General features: G+C 42.9%; 1 protein-coding gene across 1 annotated transcript in view; it reads right to left on the minus strand.

Annotated features, from left to right (window-relative positions):
• The window catches only part of Syx6 (Syntaxin 6), a 61,895-nt gene that overhangs the window by 20,296 nt on the left and 22,957 nt on the right, over positions 1-18,642 (minus strand). Inside the window, exon 5 of the mRNA XM_084585824.1 lies at positions 12,768-12,869. Coding sequence (XP_084441950.1) covers positions 12,768-12,869 — 102 coding nt within the window. The remainder of the gene's footprint in view (positions 1-12,767; positions 12,870-18,642) is intronic.

Here is an 18,642-nt window from a genome sequence, read left to right on the forward strand (position 1 = left end):
CACATCAGAAGTTGACCACTTAGGTTTTTAGAAGCCCCCTGCATCTCGTCACCACAAAACAAGCACAATCACTCAGGTGAATGTGTGTACACATTACATCTGGCTAGTGGGGGAGAAGGGTTCATCCAAGGAGCTAGCCGGCTTCTAGTTGAGTAGCCACGTCACACCTCTGCAAGAGAGTTCTGTGACCTACTATAATAATAATAGAGTTTTCATGAATAAACAAGATCACTCCACCAGCATCTCCTTCAACTCGGATAGCTGAAAGCAGGTCTGCCTCGATTTTCTCATTTGCATTTGGCCTCAGTCATCCAGGAGAATGATTAGTGTAATACGAAAACTACACATTAAGGTATGTACACATTTACTACGAGAAACTTTCGGGTATAAACCAAAATTTTTCTTCATGACTGCAGGTTGCCGCTTTCTCAGCCACCGTTATGGAGCTCCACTCTCCAACAGCTTGAATTCGATGGAGCAATAAGACCCGTGTTCATGGAGGAAGGAAAGAACTTAGGAGAGGCCCTGACGTCACTTTTTTGAAGCCGGCATCCTCCTCCTTTATCCTCTGCATTTTCTATCTCCGCGACGCTCACGTACCTCAGGGCCTTAGCAATGCTGTTGCTAGTGGCCCGAGTTTTCATAGCAACAGCGTCGCCGTTGCTAATGGCCCGACTTGGCTAAACCTAAATTTTGACGTCACTTCCGCCACACTTGCTCCAATGCATTGGGAATGGCAAGGGCCTCTCCTAAGTTGTTTCCTTCCTCCATGCCCGTGTTTAAAATAAGTGTTCATAAGACTCAGTGACTGGAGATGCGGCCAGCACCTAATGAAGACTGAGATGCACCTATGTGGGTGAATAATAAAGTTAGAAAGAAAGAAAAATAATTCAGTGCAAGTGACAACTTGTGTACGAAATAAAACCAGTAAGAAGGACTATGGAAGCTACAAAATAATGAAGAACAAACGAAGCTTATACACGGCACGGCACTGCAGGAAGAGAAAGTAAGCATACGCAAGACAGAAACCACTGAAAAGCCATTTGAAGTAAATCTAAGCCCTGGTAATTTACAGCCTGGTGCATTCGTAGCACACATTCTTCGAAGCTAACTGCTGGTCCAATGAATATGAGGTAGTTTGCCTTCCATATATACACACACTAGAGACACGGAAGATGCAACATGCGCAGTCACGAGTTGCAATTACTGCAATCATTCAGAGAACCAATATCTGGCAGGGTCCTTGAAGGACACTGGATCTTACACAGATTTCTACTACAAGGTGCTTCAGGAACACGGAAGAAACATATTTCTATGACAACAGTCTAAAACACAGCACAAGTACCATGCATTTGTTGCCATCGAAATTCTCGCTCCAAGGTCTGATCCTTTTCCTGATATTTTTTTAATATCATTCGACACTATTAACATTCGCAGAGTGCCAGCGGCCATGTCACTCCAATGCCCTCAGACAGGTAAAGGCTCCCCTAGCAGGTTGATACTCTCTCTTGTCCCTATATCAAACTTTCGGCAAAGTGTCGTGAGCAGTAAAAGTACCGAAGCGCTCTGGTAGTATTGTGTCCTCTACACCACTGTCCTGATCAATTTATATCATTTTTAATCATCGTTTCAAAAAGATTCAGTTCTCCTGATCTCTGTCCATATAATTAAAACCCCTAGTTTATGGCGAATACTAGCATTTCTCTACAAATTAGGTGTTAGCATTCATACCTTTTTTTTTTTGGCAAAGCCGAGCCCAGATATACTGGACTCGGATACTTCAATTTATTGGCTATATCGAACACATACCTATGTTATCCCTCTGAAAATGCTGTGCTGTGCAACAAACACCGATCTGTGATGTAAGCAAGATGTGGTAACACTGCTGTTGCCAGGCTGGGCCAACTGGGGGTGAAAAGAACACTTAGCGCCCGTAGAAATACATAGAAACAAAAGACTTCAAAGCAGTTTTTCGATTTTATGGTGCGCCTGCAATGTCATCATTCGGTGCAGAGTAACTATGAACATCGTAGAACACATTGCGAAACTACGAAGCCTCATTAAAGAGGCGGAGTATTTTTAAAACACTGCGAAATGTGCAGGGATACAAGTCAGGAGCACAGCTCATAACGACGCCGGCAAGGAAAGCTTACCGAAATAATTTTCCGGTTTCGGAGAGCACCAATAAGCATGGCATATGGTTAAATGTTTGCTAATGTTTTAAAGAAAAAGTGTGACAGAGTATGCTAGGTCATTTTGAAGCCAATCAATTTCTAAGGTGCCTCGATAAATGTGCACTGTAAAGACCGGCATGCACCTGAAAAAGTAGTTGCCCACTGGGTTCTTCTAGCAATTGCAACAGCCTGTCCATCCGTCATGCCATTGTACAGGCTACATTACCTCTAAAATACTGCCGCTTAAACGATACAAACTTTTCTGAAGGCAGTCCTCACATAGCACGATAAAACGAACCGTGCGCATTAGCAGACGACCAAAATGCCCCGTCTGCTCACACATACCGCTTCCACGGATGACAACGGCGTCCGCGGTCGTATAGAGCATCATCTCCACTGCTGTCTGCTACAGTAAGTCGTTCCCTTCCATTCCTTTGTCATGACGTTTGAGAAGTGGTTTTTGAACATAATTTTCCCTAGGCCGCATATTTTGAAGAAATTCAGTACATATGGCAGCATGTCAAGCTACAAGAGAAGCTTGTGGGATCCGGAGGAACATACAGGTGATAACGAGCCTGTTGGCGGTAGGTATGGCTGCACAACACATATTTCTAGCAGCGTTTTAAAGACAGATTTCTTCTGGAATGACGTAGCATAGTTTGTCACGCATTTCTTCAAAACTCTTGCCAATGGTTAACGACAAACGAGAAAAACGCTGCGCTAGTTGTGTTTACATACGTTTCTATGGGTCGCCCTTCCAACTCACACCCCCCTGTGTTTCGCAGTGTTTAAAAAATACTGCGACTCTGAAATGACATTTCACGCTTTCACGATCTGTTCAAGGATGTTTATGGTTGCTCTGTACCAAAAAACTGCCTCATAGGCACCCCGTGAAACTGGAAAACTGTTTTCAAAACTTTCGCTTCCATGTAAGGGTGGCCCATCACACCAAGAAGCGTATTATGTCACCAGGATAGGTGCAATGCATTCTCACCTCCAGGTTACAGGTAAGCTCATCTATTGCCATTTGTTCAAAGGTGGAAGCAGGCACAAGTATTTTGGAGCAATAAAACAAGAGATTTGGAGCACTCGAGTTATGTTTTGGAGCACATTTATAAGGTCAAACACCTTGATTATTTGCATTTTATATTCCTGACATGCAAAAACAAACAATTTTATTCCTTTTTATTCAAGGTTCAACGCTTTGCTTATTACGCACGTATTTCTGACAATGGAGAACAAACAGCCAAAAAATGTATATACGTTTAAAATAATGCAGCTGACCTGAGCAACAACACGGAACAGACAAGCAACGAACGCTTGCTTGCTTGCCGAACGAGTGCTTGCCTGTGCATGCCTGCGCACCTCATAAATGGGCACCAAGTTTGACTAAAATGTTGGTCTATTTTGACTTGATAGATTCAAGTGAATACTGGAGCCTAGCCCACTCTAATGCACTCAAGCACCATCACTAGTTCATATCAATAAGCCATCTGTGATAAATTCCTGGGTACTGGTCAGTAGTGCCTTCAGAAGGGAGGACAAACTGTACCAAAGGGTGGCCTCTTCCTCCTCCAGCTTACCACAAAAATTCGCATATACTAATACAGGCCCGCATATAATACGAAATATAATTTCAAGATAGGAAAAACAGGAAAAAAAGTTCCCATCTGTGTATAACGCGAGTGAGGAAAGATCAACAAAATTATTTATTTGTGCTACCTTTCGCGGTTGTCTCGTGAATCGTATGCACTCCGCACTTTTGTGTCCAACGCAGCTTCGTACAGGCGTCAAATAGTGCCGCGAACCTTCATGTGCCGGTGCTGGTTCGCTCGAAGAGCAGCTCACATTCGCCAGACAGACACGTCACCTAAGCTCAAATTTAATGTGATAACCCCCACTCAAGAAATTTCTCTTTCACCGTGTACAGAGCCATTGATGTCACCTACGCACGAGCTGGCTTTCTTTTTGATATGCTACAATCAGTTCCCTAGCTGTCTTTTCCCTACTTTTGCCAAGAATGTTCACGTCAGAACAACATGGCTCACAACCACAGGATGAGCATTTTGTAATAAGCTTCAGGAAATGCGTGCCTTCCTTCATTTGTTCCACATTTCGTTCATGCTCTCTCGTTCGCTCATTTATACACCGGCCAGTCTGTCCTATGTAGCAGTGACCGCAGGACAGGGGGATCTCACAGACCCCACCTTCTGCGCATTTCACATAGGGTCTCCGGTGCTTCGTTCCGCAGCCTCATTTCTTTCTTTCTTTCTCAGTGTGGGAGCAAAGGCCTCCGAGCTTTCTCGGTGCTGAAAAAAACCACTGGTACTCCATGGAAGTTAGCAACCATTTTCAAATTGTGAGCCACTTGGTGTATATACGGCCCAATGACAGGTCTCACCACTATCACATTCGACCAGCAGCTTTTTCTGCAGAAAGCAGGCATATGTATTGAATCTTGAGTGGCACCTGTGCTATGTCATTTTTTTTTATCACAGATTGACCAAGTTCTGCAGCAGGTTTTACCCAAAAACAAGGTTTCTAAAGTTTTTAGACATGTCGATGATTATATTATTTTGTTAACCAAAGAAGGAAATTTTAGCTTTCAGCAAACTGTGGACAGTATTTTATCGTTATTCAGAGACCATGGAGAAGGGCTTGAATGAACTGCCTGTTAAGGATTCATTACAGTTTTTAGACCTGACAATTGAGTTCTGTGGTGATCGGTGGTGTTGGTTCTACGCCCCACGTGAAAAGAAGCAGCTACTGCCATTTGATTCCTCACATTCTAAGCTTGTAAAAAGAGAGATTGCTTCGCTATGCCTTGATTCCACGCTCAGAAAGTCACGCTCTCACAAACTATGGGATAGTTTTAATCAGCAATTGGCTAGGCTCTTGGCCACTGAGTTCTCTCGTTCGCTTGTGATAGCCGTGGCCGAAAGCCTTCTGCAAAAAAATAAAGAAAGCTACTGGTAGAGCTAGGCCAGACATCCATTGTGAAGGGCGAGACCTGTTGTGGTGCAGTATATACACAAAGTGGCCCACAATTTCAAAAAGGTTGCTAACCGCCATGGAGTACCGGTGATTTTTTCAGCACCAAGAAAGCTCGGAGGACTTTGCTCCCGCACTGAGAAAGAAAGCAAGGAACGAGGTTTGCGGAACGAAGCACAGGAGGCCCTATGTGAAATGCGCTGAAGGTGTGGTCTACAAGATCCACCTGTCCTGCGGTCACTTCTACAAAGGACAGACTGGCCGGTGTATAAATGAGTGACCGAGAGAGCATAAACGAAATGTGGAACAAATGAAGGAAGGCACGCATTTCCTGAAGCATATTACAGAGTGCTCGTCCTGTGATTGTGAGCCATGTTATTCTGACGTGAGCATTCTTGGCAAAAGTAGAGACAAGACAGCTAGGGAACTGATCGAAGCATTTTATATAAAAAAAGAAAAGCCAGCTCATGCGTAGGTGACACATCAATTGCACTGTACATAGCAGAAGAGAAATTTCTTGAGTGTGGGTTATCATGTTAAATTTGATCTTAGGTGATATGTTTGCGCATATGACGATAAAGCCTACATATGTATGTTTCATGTGTTCAATAAAACAGTTGGAAGTGGTGCTTTTTCCCGTCGTCTTCAGAGTGTTTGTGCCATGTTATTCGCGTCTTTGAATATAAAAAATGGAATGTAACCAACTCGCCTAGAAACAAGTTCTCTTAAACCTCTAAACATGTTCGGTCGGTATCCCACATTTCTCAAAAGTGTGGCTGATGTGCTCCTTGGGAATGCTGGTCAAGCGTCTGCGATTCAGCTGTAGGGCATGGCCAGCATGGATGGAAAGGCCATGAGAGACTCGTATGAGGTGCGAGAGTTTGTATGAGGTGTGCTTGGCATGCTTCCGGTCGTGAGCAACGATCGCAGTTGCTACGATTGCGGGACCAACGTGATGAAACCGAAACCATCGAAACAGTCAGCTGATGCCATCACTAGATAGCGCCTGCTCTCGCTAGGAGTCTGATGCTAATAGGGTTGATAAATAATGTGGCCGGAACTGCAAATTTAGGCTGAAATTTGATCGGATCCATATATAATAAGAGGCGAAAACCTGACATGATAAAATTGGGAAACCCAATTTTAACGTGGGTTTTTATGGTATTTACTTCCCTGCCTTCTGCCAGCCATTTCTCATGTTTTTGCTTCAGCAATGCTGAGGCTTCTTCAATTTTCAGAATGTTGACGTATGCCCTGTATGGATTTCCAACACCCGTGAGAAGGTTTACAGTCATTGGCACTTTCAGGGCATAACCCATACAACGCTTCAAGTATGCTTTTGCCTGAAGTAGGCTTGATACACTTGTTATGTCAAAGAGGAGCAACAGTGAAGTACCTGCTTGTTTTCACAGTAAAACCATTAGAACAGCTCGTTTTTTTTTTGTTTTTTTTTTTTATAGATGGACAAGTTTCCTAACAGTTGACAAGAGTTTATAGTACCTACCTCACTCACTGCTCTTTCCACCGGCGATTCAAGTGCGCACAGCATTTTTGCACAATTAATTCCCTCCAATCGTCCGTGGCTGGTTTTAAATTTACGTACAAACAAATCTTTACAATGCTCCGTGCTTCTTAGATTTATGATTATTAGGCCCAGCACGAGATGTGTTATAGCCCTGCCACCCATGTGCTGCCATTGTTTTGACTGTGGCAGCCTCCATATCAAGGACGCATAACTCAACATGCCCCCAACCTGCTGCGCTTCTCATGGTTGCTTAAATGAATTGACCGGACTACATTTTCTATGGGCAATACAGTGGCTCACAACAACAGGGAAAGAACCAGTATTCCGCTAAATTTGAAAGCAAAACACCAAGACAGCTAGTTTGGAGCAATACTACGTTTTAGAGCAGGATGGAGTAGGAAAAGTAGTTTGGAGCAGAATGAAACAAACAGAGCCGCCCTTCCTCCCTTGTTTGTTACATATTCAATCATTGATACTGTATTTACTCGCATAATGCTTGCACTCACGTAATGCTCGCACCTCCAACATTGGGCGTCAAAAATTGCGATTTTTTTTTTGCCTCGCATAATCATCACACCACCAATATTACCATCGCGAGAGTACTGCTAGTAGTAACAAGCACCATCTTTGGAGTGCTACTAATCCTAGCTAGCCTCGTGTGCACGCGCTACCAGGCGGCGATAGCATGCTTGGGTAGATCATTATTATCATCATAGGTTATGCTCGCCTTTTTTTTTTTTTTTTTACCTCCATGATGCTCATAGTCGTCGCCACTTTGCGAAGTGTCTCCGCGTCTCGTTTTCATTGTTCCTTTGTTTAGTCCGTATTACTTGCTTTGTTCCATCATCTACCATGTTCTTGGTGACGCATCGCGGCAGGGTGGTACGCAAGTTATACAGCTGCTTTTAGGCTGAAAGGTGAGTATGTGCTACAGCATAGCAACCACGCTGCCAGCAGGCACTTCAGCGTCAACGGAGACAGCGATTGAAGTGTCGACACGGACTCCAATCAAGTCTCTGATCAAGAGTAGAACTGTATGGTCTGCTGTGAGCCGTATACCACGGAATGCGGGGAGTGATGATGAGGCTACGTGCGTTAAATAAAGTGCTTTAGCAATTTGTGCTTTTGGTGACCCTGTACTTTTATAACAAGGGTAAGTTCTGCTTGAAAGTAATGTTTTGGTTATATTTATAATAGCTGACCTAAGAATCCAGATTCACACCTATTTAAATTTGCTTTTTAGCACTCCAAAACATTTGCTCGAAAATTTTCCCCGCATAATTATCGCAACCCCCAACTTAGCATCAATTTTCCGAGAAAAAAAAAAAAAAAGCGAGCATTATGCTAGTAAATACGGTATATCAAACTAGTTTGCTATTCCCTCAGAGTTTAATTAATCCGGGTTAAGACTGTATTGCGTTTGTAAATGTCAGGCTAGGAACAACAAAATACAGTTAATCTTGGTTATAACGAAATTGTAAAATGTTCGTGGTTTTTCGTTACATCCAGGTTTTCATTATATGCAGTTTTCGCGTGAAGACCTAAAAGGATGATGCACAACGAAAGCCAAATTAAGAATTGAATGCAAGGAAAACCACCTAAAAGTGCTTACAGTAAATTAGAATTACTAAAATTTATAGAAGCGATGAAATGTTTTGCAATCGTGGTGATAGCGCGGCATGACTGCAGCGGCAGCCTCCACCGTAGCTGGCGCGGCACGTCTGTGAGCGAGCGGAAAAAGGGGGTGAAGGAGGTGGAGAAATCGGTCTGAGGGAGAGCACACGTTCGCGCCGCCGCCGAGCAAAGAGCTGTCTGCGCCTTCACGCATGTTCCCGCTTGCCCCCCACTGTCGGTCGAGGGAACCGATTGCCTCGCTTCACCGGCGCACTTTGCTGTTCCCGCTAGCGATGCGTGGGGGCCTGTGAGAAACCGCGCTGCGGCGGTGGATGCGCACTGCTCACCTCACGTCATTTTTCTTTGCTCTGTTAACTTTTGCCACTTTTAAGCATGAACTATTGTAGTGCCATGTTCCAAAAGCGAAAGCAGTGAAGCCTGCTGCGTCTGCCATGCAGACGCGGTGTCGGCACTGAAACACAGTGCATTGTATTAACTGAAGTCGCTTGTTGCTATACTAATAGGCATTCCTCTCACTTCAGTTCATGTTTTATCACCCTGAAACTTTTGGGGTTCTGCCAAATTTCCAGTAATTCAGCGCTAGCTAAGAGACAGCGGGCGCCACAAGTTCGTTTTAACAAAGTCAACCCCCGTGACATGTTCGTTACATGGAGTTTTCAAAAACACGCACTTCAATGGGGGCGGCGTTGGGGAATTGAAAAACTTCACAATATCGAGGAATTCGCTACATGGAGGTTCGTTACATAGAGTTCTGATTAATTTAATCATCTCAATTCTCTTGAAAGGTAGAATCTGGAAACAAAGTTTTGCTGGTGCTTTTTCCCTTGTCTAGTCAAGTAACCTGATGAATCAAGCACAGCAGCTTAGAAAGCGATGTGCCTGTATGGGAAGTTGCAATACTAGTACTGGCACGTGTTGAAAGTAATATATAGTACCTTTATTTTTATGAATACAATGCTCATTTCTTTCCTTAAACCACCCGACTTAGAAAATACCTAGCCCCATATTTTGAATCAAGTTACGAATTTATGGACCTTTTTTTTCATTGTTTTTGAGATGCTCACAGTTAGCTTAACCACTGCACTTATGAGCTGCTGCTGCTGCTGCAAAAAGACAACATCTTGATGGTTTTGGGCCACTGAGATTAAGTACACAGCATGTACTGGCGAGATACAACAAACATGGAAAGAGGGTGACACGGTCTGCTGGGTAAGATGAGAAGCCAGAGCAACAGCCATGGCAAGCAGAGATGGAGATATAAAAATCTGAACGGGCACAAAACTCGGCAGCATAAAACACCTGTAGCTCTCTGCAGCTTCCAGATTTGTACAGTCAAACCCCATCTACAGAAGTCGCTCGGACCAGCAAAAACTTTACTATATCAGTGTCTTCACTAGATAATTTGTTCATGACTCTGAGGAATGTCTCGTATTAAGCCGGGAGCAGAACCGGTCGCGTCGTCTGCTAGCCATGTGTTTCCATACATGCAGACCTCGCGGCAAGAATTCATTTTCTGCGGCGTTTGCATCGCTGCATAAACTGCATCCGCTGGCAACGCACTGTGATACAATCTACGGGGCATCTCCAGCAAAAGATTTTCCCTTGGGTAAATATTCGAAAGCTATAAACAATGTGCTGGAGATTATATTTACTCGTCACAGCTTGGCAAGCAATACGACTGAGAACGTAGAAATCACTTCACATTAATAAGCCGCTTGTCATTCCTGTCTCATATTTCAATATGAAAGCACTTCAAACAATATCGGTGCATCATCGTGAATTTTCTGACGATTGCTACCATTCATGTTTAGGTACAAGGAACAAAATATGTTGGTTAAAAATAGTTCATTTACTTAGTGCAGTGGTGTACAATTTTTGATGCTTAATTTTTCAAATCATTCGTAGGTCCCGAGTGCAAAGTAAAGACGGATATGATGAGCGTCAGGGTCGAGATTTAATTGATTCAACACAAAGCTCCAAGCGCATGGTACATGCATTTAATGGCATATAAGCGGCGCTTATTAAGAGCTGCATCTCTTAATATTTTGTTTTTTTACCTCAGCATATATACTTTATGAAGCAAAAAAGGTAAGCTCTCGTTTTACCGCGTTTCACCTATTTCTAACTGTATATGCTGTGAAACGTGTCATCCAATCCATCGTTATGGCTAAGCCCATGGGGTATGCTTTAAACATGAGGGCGCTTATTCAAGCAACGGCTATTAAGATCAAAACGCAATTGCGTTGTCGAAACTGGCTCACATCGCGAATTTAGTGGGTCTACCATTATTCAACTTGAACCAGCAAGCCTTTGTGATCTTTGAGCGTGTGTCTGTCTCGCAACACAAAAGTGTTGGGTTTGACTTCCATCCCCACTCAAAATTGACTCAGTTTTCACTTTCGCTCAATTATCTTCCTTAAGAAAGGAACTTCCTTGCCAAATTTAGCATCAATCTGAACATTTCCAACCGTTCCTAAATTTCCATAAAAATGTTTCGTTTACTTCTATTGACAACGATGACAATGACGAATTTTCTGCATCACGGGAACCTTAGCGACATCGCATTGAAGCTTTGTAAATTCAGCCGATGAAGCGATATGCCTGTAAGAGAGCGGTGCTGGCACGACACAATGGCGGGTGGCACAGTATGTTTCATATATTGGTTCGAGGCAAGTCACAATGAGCACATATTAAAGCTTGCAAAGCAAAGACGGGGCAAATAAAAAGAAATAAAAAAAGACAGTGATTATTCTGTTGAGTATTTGATCAGTCGATGCAGCATGCCCACAGTAAAGCAGGGCTCAAAAATGAAACTGATCATTTATCGCTTGTTTGTATAGGAAGCATGTGGCGCTAGTACGCATAAGGTTCTATCAGATGGCCGCAGCATCATAAATGTTTTTACTTCTACACAAAGGCCAACCTCAATTTTATGGTTCAGGTAAACGCAGAAAAAATTGGCAGGAGCTGAAAAAAGAATAAACATCGCCACCGTGTCCATTCGCAATCCTCGCAGCGACGCATGAGCAGTGGCAACACGTATACCGGAAGGACTTTTGAAATACGACCGCTGGGCGGTTTTCACTGGCACCCCTATAGAAGGTGCACAGGACGTATAGCACCGGCTTGCACGAGAAACACTCAGAAATGTCTTCCATCCACCTCTTACCATCCCTTTATTGAAAAATCATAACCAAAAACTATAATTACTTAGAGTGATCACGTTTTCCATTCTGTTTTCAACGCCATTTGCGTCTTGTGAAAGTACTGGGTTTCTGCAAGTATAACACAGCTACGAATATATAACGAGAGCTTGATTTTATGTCAAAAACCAAAGCTTTGTGTGAACATAACATTCTTTTCTACAGCCTCCATGTCAATTAGGAGACAATGGCAAAGAAAACCATGATAAAATCGATCACAGTAGATCCCTCCACACAGAGGCACTGTGCCTCCACTTGTTACTGCCACTGCCTCGTGGTTTGCACTGTCCTGTGCTGTGAACATTCTTCCCTTTTCATTCTCGACACTGCACTTATACTGTCAAATTTCTCAGAGGACCACACGTCCATAGCCACAATTATTGTTTTTTCCTCAAGTGCTTTGCACGCTTCACCACAGAGCCTTAATAGGTTGGTTTCTCCTAGCAGCTCACAAGTCTTGTGGGTAAGCCATCTCAAAAAAAAAAAAAATCAGTTTTCAGGTATTTTAGTACTCATTGCATTTCGAATTTTGGCCTGCGATCGCAGACTGCGCGTAGGCCGCAATGTCCTCATTCCACGAGAAGTACATGTAAATCGCCACAGCTGGATGAGTCAAAATGTTTAGTCTGTAATTTTTGGCTGAATAAAAGTTGTGTACCACTACTACTTAACCATATTTTTGTTAAACATTTTTATATTACAAATGAAAAAAAAAAAAAGTAGCCTACTGGAAGGCAAAATGAGGCTGCCATTTCACTTTATCAAAGCTTTTACTATACCAGGGTTCACTACGGCAGGGTTCTTTGTATCATTGACAATCAAGAGCGGACACTCCTTTTTCAATCCAAAGAAAAAGAAAAAAAAACATTACTAACCGTAGTACTATCCGGTTATGCAACTCATATCACCAGCTTATTTAATCGCAGCTACTAGTTCTTTCAAGCTATCAAAACGGTCCATGTCCAGAATAGCAGTTACAGTGATATCTCAATTTAACACTTTTCAGGACACAAGTTGCTGAATCAGAAACTAAAGAAAAAGAAAAAAGTGAACACTAGGAACCTTAGTAGAGAAGCTTGACCAGTCAGAAAAACTATTGGCTAGAGCTGGATAATTGCTGTTTATTGCTAGTGCTCGAGTATGATGACAAGAACAGCATTAACCTTCATGGCTTCTAGACAAGCTGTACATAGACATAAAGGCTTTCTAAAAATGCCGAATATACCATCGTTCACAAACCTGCTGCTGCTGCTGGGTATGATCCAGAAGCCGACGCACAGGACTCTCAACCTCATTTCTTAGACTGGTGTACTTGGCTGTCCGTGATGAGTTGAACAGCTCCTGTAGGCACATGGCACACTAAGAGTTAAATGTTACCACAAACAAGCAAAACATTGCACACACCTGGCAGATACGCAACTTCATCACCAGTGGCATAGCCAGAAATATTTTTCAGAGGGTGATATACGCTATATGCCACCAATAAAAAAAATGTAATAAAATGGGGAAAGAAAGACCGGTAAGATGAGGGGACACAGCACTCAGATTTTTTTTTTTTTTTTGGGGGGGGGGGGGGGGGGGGGGGGGGGGGGAAGACACCAAAACACTCCCATGGCTACGTCACTCAGCACATTTAATTCGACCACCAACCCCAACCCCCCTCTTCCCCCCCCCCCACAACCCCCACCGGCCACCTCAGTAAAACACAGAAAAAGTTAAAAAGTTGAGTGGGCAATGTCTTGTGGACCAAACAAAAAAATTAGAAAAAGCTAAATTATATGCACTTCTTTCTGTTTGCATCCAGAGTAGCTTGACATAAGGTACACTCAACTTTAATTTCAAGCCATGACTGTGATCAACCTGCACCCAAAAGTGAACGAAGTAAGAAAAAAAAAAAGGAAAATGTCAACCAAAAATTAGACAGGAAAAAAGAAGTATTCCTTCTTCTTTCCATTGGCCGAGTGCCTTTGCACTGAAAACTATGTCCTTAAATCTAGAATACCAACTAGCCCAACAACTAACCCTACTGAAGATAAGCAACTGAGCATTAGCCAAGCGTGAAAGGCATCCGAGTTACAATCTGCAGTGAGGTGCTTCAAAGCAAACACAGGGAAAAAAAAAGAATTCCTTTAACCTTGGGGCCGTGAAAATTTGGGAGAATGTGCGAACAAAACTGTTTCTTTCTGTCTCCTCTTTTCTTTTTTTTTTGTGTGGTCACGACACTCTGGAAAGTATCTTTTGGAAATTGCGAGCCCCATAATTTGCATTTCCTTGAATTGGGTGATGACTCAGTGGTTTTAGCATTAATCAATATTTCGCCTAAGGAGGGGGGGGAAGGGGGTCAGCAATGACTCTGGGTATTACGGAATGTAGCAATGCAATCTACATTCAAAGCAGTATGTGACAGCTTACAAATGTTATTGTGAAATAAGTTTCAGTACGTACAAGGCCACATGCAGACACAAGCATATGGCACCTTGGCTCAAACACAAGGGCCCAAAAAATCATGCATGAGATGCGGTGTGTATTCAGCTGGCATAATATAATGCCAAAAAGGCTGTACTGAGGATGAAAACGATCAGCTTTTTCGTTTGAAATGCCCACATTATTTTATCTGTAAGCACATGTAGTGCCCCTACCTCAGTTAAAACAATAAATACCTCACATTAAAGAAAGTCTGAATGGGTATGCTCAGTTTATGAACTTCCTCAACTGAACTTTTCAAATTCCCTCAATAGGTAAAAGAAATTTGGGAGGAAAATTCTGCTTTTAAGGGTTTGATGCGACAGTATTAATGACTCTCACTTGCTGGCTTCCCGATGGATCCTCGTTCGCATACGTTCACCTTGCTGCTTTAGCTCATTCAGTAATCTTTTAATATATGCCTCTTATCCCACATATATGTACTCATACAGTCGCAAGCTACCACACTGGTATGCGAAAGACCACCTAACACAGATATGAAGCACCGCTTTAACCGAGCCATATGAATGTGCCTACGTAGCCTAGGTGCAGCATGTCTAAATTGGGATGCAAGGATCCTAGAGAGTTGGGTTTCGGTCCCACCCTCCCAACTCAATGGCAAAGCCGGAGTTGGCAGTGTCTGCCAATTTGGCCATGTCACATAGTCACGTGGTTCACACAATCCAACCCATTGACCAGACAACGCCAATGCCGACGTCAAGGGTTTCGGACAATGGGGCCTTTAACGCTATCACATTAAAATTACGCACCCAGATACATCTCTCTGAACCCTTATCACTCCAGTGTCCCCCCCCCCACACGCACACTTGAATATCAGGTTCATGTTACTAACATCGAATTCAGACACTGAACCTTCAGGGTTTGCCTTTTAAGGGGAGATGCGGGTCGAAAAACGCGGGTTTTTTCGAAAATGACTGATTTTTTGTTTTTACTTGTTTTGTCAAGTTTAGTATCTCTACTTTCATGAAAATAAAAATCAAAGCTGAGTTTAAACAGGAAATGGGCTGAAATTACGTTTAAAGAGCGCACGGTGGCAGTTAAATGACCGAAAGTATGCTATCTTCGAGCGTCCCGCGGTCGGCATAGCGCAGTTGATCGCCGTTGCGGATCACGTGAGGAGATCAGCCAAGCCGCATTCTCCCAATCACCACAGTTAACCGGCGTCTAAAACGCAAGCAATAATAAAAAAAAGCATGCCTACGTCGCGTTTTTCGAGCGCTGCGACTCGTTTTTAAATCACGTGGTACGAATCGAGCCTCGCCATTGGCCGCCGCGCGCGCGCATGTGGCGAAGCCCACTTGCTGGCTCCATGCTACGTCGAGGTGCGTTTCCGAGTGACGATCGTTCAGCAACTTTATCTTCGTCATGGATGAAGCACAATTGAACCAGCGCAGTCACCGAGGAGTGAAATACCGTTCTGTTCACAAATATAGAGGATGTTGGCGAAAATCGAAAGAGAAGGCTCGTCCAGTGACAACTCGACCTGTGGCAGTTAGGCCTAGTGGAACCGACGCCGATCCCTCCAGCGTTTCAGATGCCTCCGAGGAATTTGAAGTGGCGTTAGATTGTGTGAGTGCCTCGGAAAAAAAGATTGGGCATTTCTAAGGTGAGGAAATAGCCTGCGATGAGGCGTCATCTGTAGTTACTGACTTGGCAGCGGTGAACGTTCTTGTGGGCGGCGCGATTTGCCCAAGCCAGCGTTCAGGACTTCCAGTATTCGGGAACCGGCCGCAAAGCGCAGACTCGCTTCGTTTCTTGAACTACTCTGTGAGAACTCTGCCTGCCCGCAATGTGTGCTTTCCACAACATACTGATTGCGGCGAGTTATGGCGTGCAGGGATGCGAGCAGAGATTGACAGCGGGAGCTCGGATGTAAGCTTCGCCGTCAACGTCAAAGCTGCTGTGGCGGCCTGTTTTATAGGAATTGGATATGAGCAGCTAGTGCGATTTTCCTCAATTATTTGACTCCACAAGCCAATGCATCATAGCTTGGCACATCCAGAGAAATAACAATGCAGAAACAAATGTCCTTGAAGCTGACTGCGGAAGCGAACGCAAATCGCCGCACACTGAAGAAAAAAAGCGCATGTCTGAGTCCACTCGCAAGGGTCATGAGGGAGCGACATATGCTGCAGGAAGTTTCTAGTGCCAGTGGCTGCTTTATGGACAATTTTCTTCTTTTGTTCCAAAGTTTGATCGGAATTGAAGCTCTCTTTTTTAAATAAACATGCAATTTTAACTTCAAATGCATTTTTCTCAAAATGCAATTTTGGGCAATTTTCAGTGTTTGCCCTTCATGTTTTTGGTACTTCTGATGCTCATACCTGAATGAAATTTTGCACACATTTTCTCTGAGGTATGAGGAGTGCCATTATCTCTTTCAAGAATAAATACTGATCAAATATTTACAAAAAAAAAATAATTACCACATGGTGGTGTCTTGACAATGTAGACTTTGCCAGGTTCAAATTTTTCATGTCATTAGCATACTTAATATGTACTTTATTATTAGTTTTTGGCACTCTACAGTTTATATGGATGAAAATGAGCCATCAACGATGTGTGTTTATGGAAGTTTAGTATGACAAAGAAGGGGGGCAAAAGAGTGTATATTTTACACACTGTCACTGAACAGAACAAAAACTATGCAACTTACAATAAACCTAATTGCAGATTTGAAATCAGCATAAAAAACTGAATTATTAACCAGAGTTTCATAGCTCTAAGTCAAATATTAAAGAAAAAGTGTCTTCGAGTAGCATCTCCCCTTAACAACTCTTAACACATAAATTGATGCTGCAGTCATTTTTCTGAGTCTGCCCATCAAGCCACACAAGCCACCCCAAAGACCTCAATGCTCACCTAGCACATACTATCGCTCGTATCCGCTCATCCTCGCAAAACCACAGAAGACTAAAACAATCAGCCTGTTTACACTGTCCATCACTCTAATCCCCCAAAGGCTGCCACTGAATCTCCCTTCATGCAAACACTCAGAGCATCCTTCATGTAAGACCCAATTCCAGAGAAATCTGAGGTGTTAACACTAAATAAACAAATAAATGTACAGAATGTTTGCAATGAAATGAAGAAACACCAAAGTAAGACCCTTAGCACTGTGTGTGTACACAGTAGCCAAAGCATGCAACATCTGCTCGGATTGTTCTTGCATCCCTTTTGCATCTCTTTCAACTCTCCAATGTTCTCTTTTGTGATAGCAATACAGACTGCAAACTTTAAGCAAAAACAAATGCTTGTTTAAGCTTCAAGTGTATGAGCAATGTTTTGTAGCCCAAGATGCATGCAAAACATCAAAGCAGCAGTGCTAAAACTGCAGACATACATTTGAGAAGCCATTCATAAAATCAAACAGAAATCTTGCCACAGGACAGCTGTTACATTAATCCTTTTAAGTTAGTTAAGTATTTTGACGTTACATTCGCATTCACTTGGTCATTCTTCAAGCCCAAGAGAGCAGACAGCAGTGTTCAAACGAGTGAAAATACACTGATACTTTGTTATTTCAATCCCCGTTATTTAATAATATCGATAATTCAAACTAGGAGCAAAGTTTGCCTGACGGGCAAGCAAGTCTACAGAATTGGATAGTCATCAATTTGGACATGAACTGGCTTGGACTGGGTAATTCGGATTGGAGGTCAAGTCTACGAATGACCCGTGAAAGCCAGCGGTTGTCCAAATACACCTCCCTGAACTTGAACTGCACAGAACATGGCACCCGTGCACCTCAGGTGAGCATGCTATGATAGCAAGCACGATGACTATCTTTAAAGAGCAACTCCAGCAATTTTTCGATGCTGACAGTTATCGCCGAAATATCGCTGACAGTTATCGACGAAAACACGACAAAAGAGTTTGTGAAGAGGCACCACTGCTGTTACTGATCGCATAGCAAAAAGGGCCATGGACGCACTATTTTAAAGCAATCCTTCGACATTAACGACGAAGTGCTCAAAGGAAGTACTTCGCAAAACCGCAAAATGTTGTTGTAGCTTAATTTTAATCTCACACGTATAGACAATAATGCAGGTGTTCGTTAAACAAAATTACTGTGATGCAAATGGTTTTCAGTAGGTCTTTAGTTACATTTAATCATTCGAACTTGCGGATCAGTTGTACAAGACTGAATCAATAGGATTTTCTTATAGCAACTAAGATTAGAAGGGCTGTTCACTTCTTCAGAGCACTGAAACACTAAATAGGAGCATAAACCTTGCTGCAGACCTTATGTCATGTCTTCTACCTCAGTGTCATCGCCAAGCTGGTAACAGCTCCTTAAGCACCAGGGGTGCTACACGCATTTCCTGGCATGTCACACCTCACCATATTCCTGTCTATGCTCCTTACGTGTTAACCACTTTAACTCTCATATATCAGCAATGCATTACTTTCATGGCATTCCAAATACACAAGCCTTGTAGCACAGTATCATCCAGACTAGTTCCATCAATTGATGCTAACTAGGGTTTTGCTCAGAGTAGTCACAGAAAAGACAGGTTGACAAAACATGACAGACTTGAGCAAGATCAAAGCTGAGCATACTAGAAAATAACTCAGTAGAAAAGTAGATGCAATACATGATTCATCTGCAGTGTTTCAAGCAGAAGAG

This window comes from Amblyomma maculatum, unplaced genomic scaffold, assembly GCF_055883805.1.
Source record: "Amblyomma maculatum isolate TAMU_Amacu unplaced genomic scaffold, ASM5588380v1 scaffold_13, whole genome shotgun sequence".
Classification (NCBI taxonomy): domain Eukaryota; kingdom Metazoa; phylum Arthropoda; class Arachnida; order Ixodida; family Ixodidae; genus Amblyomma; species Amblyomma maculatum.